Source organism: Austrofundulus limnaeus, unplaced genomic scaffold, assembly GCF_001266775.1.
Source record: "Austrofundulus limnaeus strain Quisiro unplaced genomic scaffold, Austrofundulus_limnaeus-1.0 Scaffold17, whole genome shotgun sequence".
Lineage (NCBI taxonomy): Eukaryota > Metazoa > Chordata > Actinopteri > Cyprinodontiformes > Rivulidae > Austrofundulus > Austrofundulus limnaeus.
In genome coordinates this window covers 2,219,966-2,228,791 of record NW_013952419.1, presented here as the reverse complement: position 1 = coordinate 2,228,791, position 8,826 = coordinate 2,219,966, and the positions used below count along the sequence as shown (strand labels likewise).

The window sequence follows — 8,826 nt, the reverse complement described above, 5'->3', positions numbered from 1 at the left end:
TTTTCCATTGATCTTGTATCAAATCTTGCTTAGATGACAGAATGCTGTATATGAGGCCTCTCGAGACACAGTGTGCAACAGAGTTAGACAGTGAACAGAGTTCAACAGTAGTGTGGAGTGACAGAGAGAAGCAGAGGCACAGAGACAGGCCAGGTTCTCTGTGTTTCCTGTTGTTGCAATAAAACTCAGCTGATCATCTCACAGAGTACCTTCATTCTTGGACCAGCTTATTTCTGTCTCTGTTGTTAAATAAATATTGCCATAACAATATAGATTGATTTAATCATCCTGAAAAGATTCAAGAGCAGAAACCTAATTTTATAACATGGAAATGACATTGACAAAATCTGTCCCAGCTCTTAGATGAATAAAAAGTAGATTAATCATGCACTTTTTAAATCTCAGCTGACAGTCTTTGATGCTGATTAATTATTTTTCTACAAAGAAATGGATTACAGATGTTTAAAAATCCATGACAGAAAACGTTTGAATATTACATTTACTTGTGTCTTAATCACAACTTTTTGGTCTTTCTTTTTTTGGCAGTGCATGTCCTTTAGTGCTGTGATGGAGGAGTTGGGCATATCCCTGCAGTGCTACAAAGGCATCCGAAGCAGGTCGCGACCACACAGTGCAGCCAGGTCCCCCTGCGTCTTCTGTCAGCCCAAACGGGGTGCGAAAAAAGATGGAGGAAGACGAGACTCCAGCACATAAACTGCGGATAAACGTGATGAAATTAGTAAAACAGATCTATATAAATTTTGTTCCTCTTCTTATTGTAGATTGTGTGAATTAACGACTCTACAGTAGAAATACTGTTACAGAATCAAAGCCCTATTTGAATATTGTGTTAAAACAGGTGATGACTGTAAGACTAAAATGTGGTTTTTAGCTGCAGTTTCCAGAGCTGAATCTGCAAACTTTCTAAACTGCCCCACACTGTGTGACTGTACAACAGCTTTACAAATGTTCAGAATAATAATAAAAACAGAATTTTTTTGCATTTCTCAAACTTGCATGATTATTTGTTGTTGTTGACTGCTGTGCGTGCGTTTTTGTTTGCCTGATGGCGTCCCGCTCATAAACTTCAGAGTGATTCACTGAGCCGACCGCAGCCAGCGAGGAGCGATAATGACCTCTGAGGGAAGACAGGAACACACCTGCTGCTTCGTATCTCGTAGCATCACAGACGATCCAAACCAGACGCACGCACACATGCAAATAATCCGTAGCCTCCTGTAGACATGAGACGGGAAGAAGAGGAAGGACAAAATGAGAAAACTGTTTTTAAATGGTTTTTAAATGCAAAATAAATAAATAAATAAACAAACAAATAAATAAATAAATAAATAAATAAATTCTAACTGGGTTAAACAGAAAACCAAATTTCCTTGTTTAGCTCAGAGTACAGTAAAAGTAGCTTTTTTCCCCCCACTTTTCACGTGTCAAGTTTGAAAGCTTGAGGGGAAAGTCTTTTCTCTTAGCTGTCACAGCAGGTCCCAGTGGATGTTTGATATATGTTGCATTCAAAAAGTGAACAGTTGCTGCTAAAAAAAGATAAGCTAATATACATTTCAAACATGGCAAACATGATTCTTTTTACCTCATTGTTTATTAAAAAATTCTGCAGGTTTATCTGATATACTTTACTTACAGTATTAAACAAACTAAAACAATCTATCCTGCAGTTATTTGGGTCTTAGTATAGTCTAAGAATATGTGCTCTAACGTTTGGTTTGATTGATTACTACAAAATAAAATACCAAAAAGTTATTCTTAACATAACAAATGGCATCGTTTGAGTGAGTTGACTCCAGTAGCTTTCCAGATATGTGGGTATGCAATCAATGTAAACAAAGCACTCATATTCTCATATGCAGGGGTAGAGCCAGAGGGATGGTAAGCACCACCACTTGCACTTGATTATCCACCCCAGATGCCAACCCCAAAAGGGGCTCTTAGATCTTGTATTTGCATTATATATGCTAGCTGTGTATATTGAAAAAAATTGTAAAATGATATCATCTAGTGGTTAGCTTAATTTGGGATTAGCATTGATATTTGGCATGTGATCATTCTTATATACCTCACGTCAAATTTAACCTCAATAAAGTCTTAAAATGACTGAATTATAGCCTTTTTAAAGTTAGCTGTTGTGGCCATTTAAAGTCAATTAATATTTAATTTGGTAAAGATTATTTTTGGCCACTTCTACATTAATCTTGTATTATGTAATCTTGTATTACTAAAAAAAAAGGCTGAGTAATAAGTTGTTACTCATATTCAGCATGTTTTTGGATCATTCTTTGCATTTTTCACGCAAAATTCTGTTCAATATTTCTTCAAAAAAATTGGGATAAACTATGGTGACCATCTTGAATTTTCAAATCCAGAATGCTTTTTTTATTATTTGTATGCGCCCCATGCAAAACACCTTTGGCCACCCCTGTGCCACCCCTTGCTCCGCCCCTGCTGGGTCACATGATGGACCTCCATTAGACTGTTTTTTTTTTTAACAAAATAAGTAAAATACACTAATCCTGTTTCAAGTTTACACCAGCTTAAATTGTCTATCTATACACTTTAGTCAGCAAAAAGCAGCACATCAAAATTGTCAGATTTCTTGATTCTAAGCAGCTGCACTGCCAGTGTTGATAAGAATTTCACTCATTTGGAAAAATGTATGCATTTGTTTCTGACTTCATGATAAATTATAAATAATAAAATGAACTGACTGGAAGTAAAACTGGACAACTAAGGAATTCAAGCTTTGGAAAGCATTCTTTGTGCTTAGTTTACTTGTCTTCCTTTTTGCCACTTCTTGTCCATTAATCTCTTCCTTCCAGCAGCATTTCCATCATTCAGCCCTCTTTTAACTCTGTCAGCAAACCTCAGGTGAATTCTTTCAGAAAACCTTCAATTTGGTACTCCCCGACATTTTATAAACTTTGCCAACAATATTAATAGAATATTCAAGAGGATCCATGCTGACACTGTCAGCATTAGCGGATAAACCACTTTTGAAGGAAGGAGACAGGAAACAGAATGTTAACGGAGAGCATTAAGCAGAAAATCTCATGCATTTATCATCACTGTCTGTCAGGACAAAAATGACCTTCAATTCCCAGATTCCTCCAGCTAATGAACTGACATTTAAACCCCAAAAAGTGCAGTAAATTATATAAATGGCATATAAATTACTGCAAGTCAGAGTTTTTATCACGGAATTTCTCGAGGTAGACCAAGTGGACTGATTTGTGTACAGCCCAGGAGGACTGGACCAAGCTTTTCTTAATCTTTTCATGTAATGAGTTTTTTTTTTGTAGTATTGAGATTAATTCAGGGATTGGACTCTGTCCAGTGTAATAGCATTTGGTTGGCTCTAATCTCCTAAACCCATAATTCTTAATCAAAACCAAAGGCAGTATTTTTTTCTTTCTTTTTCTTATCTAATCCATCATGAATGAGGCCATGGATTACTAAACTGACCTTGGCATTCTGCTCCACTTTAGCAGCACTCCTGTCCATCTTAGACAGATATTATTACCTGGGTAACACTGTTGTTATGATTCTTGGCTTACTTGTTTACTCTTCCTTATTAAATTCATGCAGACAAAAAATTGCCTCAATAGCTGTGGAACACAAAGCCTTCACCTGTGCTGCAATGGAGGTGAAATGAGAAGATATAGAGCTATTTTCACAATTTTACATGAATATATTAGAAAAATTGTACTCGTATGTAAAAGGTCAACAAAACAAAACAAAACAAAAATCTGCTCAGGCTAGATTCAGAAGATTGCATAATATTAAATCAATTTATAGAGGCAATTCTTGTGGCTCGATAAAAAAAATCCTTCAAACCCGTCAAGTTTAGTTTGTGCACCCTGAGAATAGGCTCCCAACTGTACAAACAACTACAGAGGAAATACATTTAAACTGTGACTGCAGCATTAAAAAATGCCAGACGTTTGAGTGGGTCCCATCCATCAGAATGGAATGAAGAGTCCCCGAGGCTGATAAGGCAGGTCTGTGTCAACAGCCTGTCAATGAAGACAAACGAGGAGGAAGAGGAGGAGGAGGAGGGGGACTTTCAGAAGTGCAGAGCATCTTTTATCTCCGTGTGTGTCTGTTCCTCCTCTGTGTGTGGTTGCTTTTTTCTTCCACTTTCCACCACATGAAGGTCTCAGCTGTAAATAATTCGGGGCCAATGCTGTCATCTGCTGGTGTGCATGTGAAGTGGCCACACTGGGTTGTTTCCTCAAATCAAACAAAATAAAAATGTCTCTTCAGCTCACGAACACTCAGTGTTCTATAAATACACATCTACATAAATACGATGTTACCTCAGAGCTATTTTTTGAGGGTTTGTGGGAAAAAGAGGGAATATTCTTTTATCTATTATGTTTAAAATGCTTGGAAAGCAAAATTTCCTCTCCTTTAATACCCCCAGCAGTGTTGACTGTGGGTCACAAAACATCAGCTAACATCCACAAATCAAACTGAATGCAAAACTGATTGCTAATGACATTATGTAAATCGTTTTACCGTTTGTGTTACACAACTCGTTTGTCATAAAGTAATCTATAATAGGAACAGTCAAGGCTATTTGTGTTGTTATTTTGCTCTTTTTTGTTAAAGATATCAGTGTTTGTGCATTTGTCTTCAGGCAGATAGCATCTCATGGCTTTTTATGCAACATTTCTTTGCTTGTTGGATTTATTTCGTGTGTTTTATTAAAATAGAGCAGTCCAACAAACTGCGTTTTAATGTCCTCTTTATGCCTTTTTATCATGTGTGGAATTTTCTAACGCTTTCCATTCTTGTATTTTCCATTAACACAATTACCATCATTACAGCTGCTGTAGCTGCTGATAGACCATGAAAGAGGAGAATGATTCAGAGTTCTGTCTGCGGATCACCAAAAAAAGCAACGAGCAAGTTGTTTAAAATGGTCTTAGTTGGCAAGTATGTAAGTATTTTCAAATAATTTGTCCTTGATAGCTGCATGTTTTTTTCTTCCACCAGAATTTCTTAGTGCTTACATAAAAAGCTTTTACACCATGATGAACTCATGGGTCAGTTTTAAAGTAACTTAATGAGAAAATGTGATATTTTATAACTGTATCTTATTCAGCCTAACTTAACCATTGTTAACCTTAAAACATCATTACTTAAGGATGATTCGTACTTCATAAGCAATAAATTAACACTATTATTGCTTTACACCATGTGTTAGACAGGTATTAATGGTTAGAGGATATTTGAACTCATGATTTTGCTTAGATTTCCACGTGAAAAGGAACTTGTGAGGGTTTTGTAAAGGTTCACAAGAAAAAAACTTAAACTACTAGTAATTCAGTTTAAAAGTTCTCCAACCATTAATGCATGGCTAACACATGGTGTGAAAGTACATTTATATAAGCATTTATACATATACCCTTAGTACAGACAATTTTCTTTATTTAAAAATTATTTTATATCTGCCACTACATCTAAAACTTGAACAATCTCCATATTTGAGAAAATAAAAACAAAACTAGACATGGGTTTTTACGATGTAAAAACAAGTGTACATTGCCATGTACAGTAGCATGTCATTGCAGCATGGCTTTGACTGCAGCATTGGGCTTGCAGAATGAACTTTGACCAAGTTCAAATGTGCTTTCTATTCCAGCTTGTGCCTGTCACATCAGCAGGTGTTTTTAATTTAGGTAATTGTGTGACAATATGAAGTTTGCAGAGATAGATTTTTTGTTTAAGTTGTATTAGCTGGGTTTTGAACCCTGATCTCCCACATGAAAGTCCATGACATGGACCATTAGACCAATGGAGCTGTGGCAGAAGGTGGTGGCAGGGGTTGGTTTGTATGTGTGCAGAAAGAGGCCACATTGTCAATACAATTATTGACACTAAAATGCATAATATTACAACAATTGAGCAGTATTAAGACAATATTATAGTAAAACATCAAAATACAATCATATTAGTACTGTAAACACTGAACTACTGAGTTGAAATATTAAACTATGGTGCAGTACCAAGTTGAGTACAGCATGGGGCAGTATTGGACCAATACAAGGCTCCATTGACTGCCATTATAAATCATTAAACATTAATATTTCATAAACTGTAAGTTTTACAGGCACCAAAAGGCATAGCCATCATTTGGCACAGGAGCGTTACAGATATAAATTACAATGGCAGCTCTWGGACAAAGTATGCAGGAGGAGAAGCATGCCAAAGTTGAGATGACTTGGATGGGAAACGAATCATAATAGTGTGATTAAAACACTGATTAAAACAAAAATTACAATAATTCATGAGTCATTAAGCATGAATAAACAATGAGTGTGTTAGTTATTAAGAAATAAGTCTTTATTAGTAAAGCATTAATACATTTGTTAATTCATAGCTAATTATATGAATCATGTTTTCAAGGTTGACTATTGCTACCAAATTCTTAAAACCACTCTTTCTATTAAAGAAGCTTTCCCACATCAGAAGCCTAAACTTTGCAATTCTTTATCTTATTTTTTTGTCTTTTTAACCCCATTTTGGTGAGTTTGATTCTGAGCACAGGGCTGTGAAAATAATCACTTCGACGTTCTTTTTAGTTGTGAGTTTCTATCATGATGAAGCATTTCCTTTTTACATAAATACATGTGCTGCATAATTCATGAAACAGTGGCAGCAAGTTCCCCCAACCCCCGAGGCAGTAATAACATTTACACCTCCATGCTTCTTGACTTAGGTTTTCACCTGACAGGCGCTCTTTGCTCTGCGCCTCACACACAGAAGGTCCCTGTGGTCTGATAGCGGAGTACATAATTAAAAACAATGGTTTTCATGCAGGTTGAGTTTGCAGACAGCTGCAGGAGTTTGTGATAAAACTATACTGTTTGCATCAAGCAGAGCATTTTTAGGCTGGAAACAATTTGTCCTGCATGATCTGTCTGTTTGAAATACTTGTCTCTTTTTTGTCTAACAGTGATTAAAACTGGATCCTTTTTTCTTTCTTTTTTTGTTTTTTTTTTTTTTGCACTGTGGAGGTTTTAGAAAGCTCTTTAGAATGAAGTCACCACTCAAAAACAACACTAGGTCACAGATATCAGAGGTTTAGGTTCCACCTGTCACCTCACAAGTGGTCTATTGTTGTCTCCGATGCCCATTTTTGAGCCCCCGGATTCTAATTTTATGGATTTGACCGTGTTAAAAATATGCAGGCTAGGTGTACTTGTGATGCATTTAGGCACAAGTTCAAGGAGGATGGATTCATTTAGGATCAAATAATTGCTAAACTCATTGGTGAAGCTGCAAGCATTATGTAGGCATACTCTCATCATTTTCTAAGTGATCATGCAATTGAAACCCTATTGCTGACTTCACATGAAAGAGGTCAAAGGCCCCAAGGTCCCTGAGTGTTTTCATCCAACAAAAGCAAACTGTCTCATTGCACAGCTATTGCACCGCAAAGAACCATCCCCGCGGTGTGACTGTGTCACTCAAAACAGAGCTGCTGCAGCTATGGGCATTTTTTCGGGCTAAAGTCATGTCATCTGAGCCATTTAATTAGGTCCGCGGCCGCCACAGGGGGACGGCGAGCAGAAGCATTCTTCTGACGAGCCTGCATGCGCGCCCTCTCACCGCGTGGCTGCAGTCTGCGGAGAACAAATGCAAGTAAACCGAATCTGCCCGGAGTCTCAAATTACCGAAACCGGCCAAGCAGACGTCTTGACTCAAGCTGGGATTAAAAAAAATAAAATAAAAGTTTAGTTCACTTTAAAAAAAAACAAAGAGAATCAAAGGATCCAGACAACCGCGCTGGCTGGAGGGGGACTCGTGCCATCACGCTGTTGGACTTTACGCAAAAGCTGCGGCACTTCTGAGAAGACCAGGTCCCGACGGGGAAACTGAAAGCCCCATAAACTACCCAGGACGTCCGATCCAGCTTGGATTTGAACTTTACTGTGAGGAATTTTCCTGACCCGGCTTTCGGTAACACTGACCTGTTGGCACAGATGGCTACTTTACCTCTCCAGCGCATGCAGGAGATGTTTTACGCATAACTCGACTTGTGCGTTAACAATGCACACAAATAGAGCCACTTTTCCTCACTTTTAATATTGTTACATGTTATTGCATGCTACTTACTTTAAAATTCAACCATTTTGTTTAAGAGATAAGTGTTTTTTTTTAATTTGTTACACAATTTGTTTAGAAGGTCGTTCCATGAGGGTTAAAGCAGACAAATGCTCAGATATAAAAAGCCTCCACCTTCACCGAAAGGAGGGGGAGGCAAGTAAAAGCCAGTCTGTCAGAGAGCTCTCTAATTATTTAATCCCACAGCAACTCTAAATGCATGATGAAACTTGTGGCTGTGTGTGAGCAGTTGGTGTATTTATAAAGACCCCCCAACAGAACAGATTCATAACATGCTTTCTCAAAACGTCTGCAGGCTTCCAGTCCAACAGTGCAGCACCTGCTGAGTTCACTGTTATCATTTCTCTGGCTGGTTTAAAATATATTGATGTACTTGATCAGGGGTAAGAAAAAACTTTAAATGTTACATTGGAAAATACTCAAAAGGTAAAATATCAAAAGGTAAAATTTTAAAAATAAGAAAACATGATGGTCCTTCTGAGGATCAAAACAACAAAAAACTTTAAGAACATTATTAATCCAGGAAAGACAGAAAAAAACATGAAACAAAATAAAACAGCAAAACATCATGTAAACAAATCGAGAATAAAATCTAAAAATTCCTTTAGGAAAAATGTGCCAAACTGAGGGCCCGTGGGCCAAATCTGGCTCATGTTAACATTGTTC

General features: G+C 37.2%; 3 protein-coding genes across 3 annotated transcripts in view; 2 read left to right on the top strand and 1 right to left on the bottom strand.

Moving 5' to 3' along the window:
* Positions 1-1,012, top strand: part of LOC106514128 (glutamate receptor ionotropic, kainate 1) — a gene marked incomplete in the record, with an annotated part of 41,234 nt that extends 40,222 nt beyond the window's left edge. Inside the window, 1 exon segment of the mRNA XM_014003241.1 lies at positions 547-1,012. Within this exon segment, the coding sequence (XP_013858695.1) occupies positions 547-714 (168 nt within the window).
* Positions 819-8,826, bottom strand: part of LOC106514017 (uncharacterized) — a 20,647-nt gene continuing 12,639 nt past the window's right edge. The window contains exons 2-3 of the mRNA XM_014003093.1: positions 1,064-1,236; positions 819-834 (exon numbers count right to left, since the gene is read on the bottom strand). Coding sequence (XP_013858547.1) covers positions 819-834; positions 1,064-1,236 — 189 coding nt within the window. The remainder of the gene's footprint in view (positions 835-1,063; positions 1,237-8,826) is intronic.
* Positions 7,599-8,826, top strand: part of bach1b (BTB and CNC homology 1, basic leucine zipper transcription factor 1 b) — a gene marked incomplete in the record, with an annotated part of 32,893 nt that continues 31,665 nt past the window's right edge. Inside the window, 1 exon segment of the mRNA XM_014003240.1 lies at positions 7,599-7,967.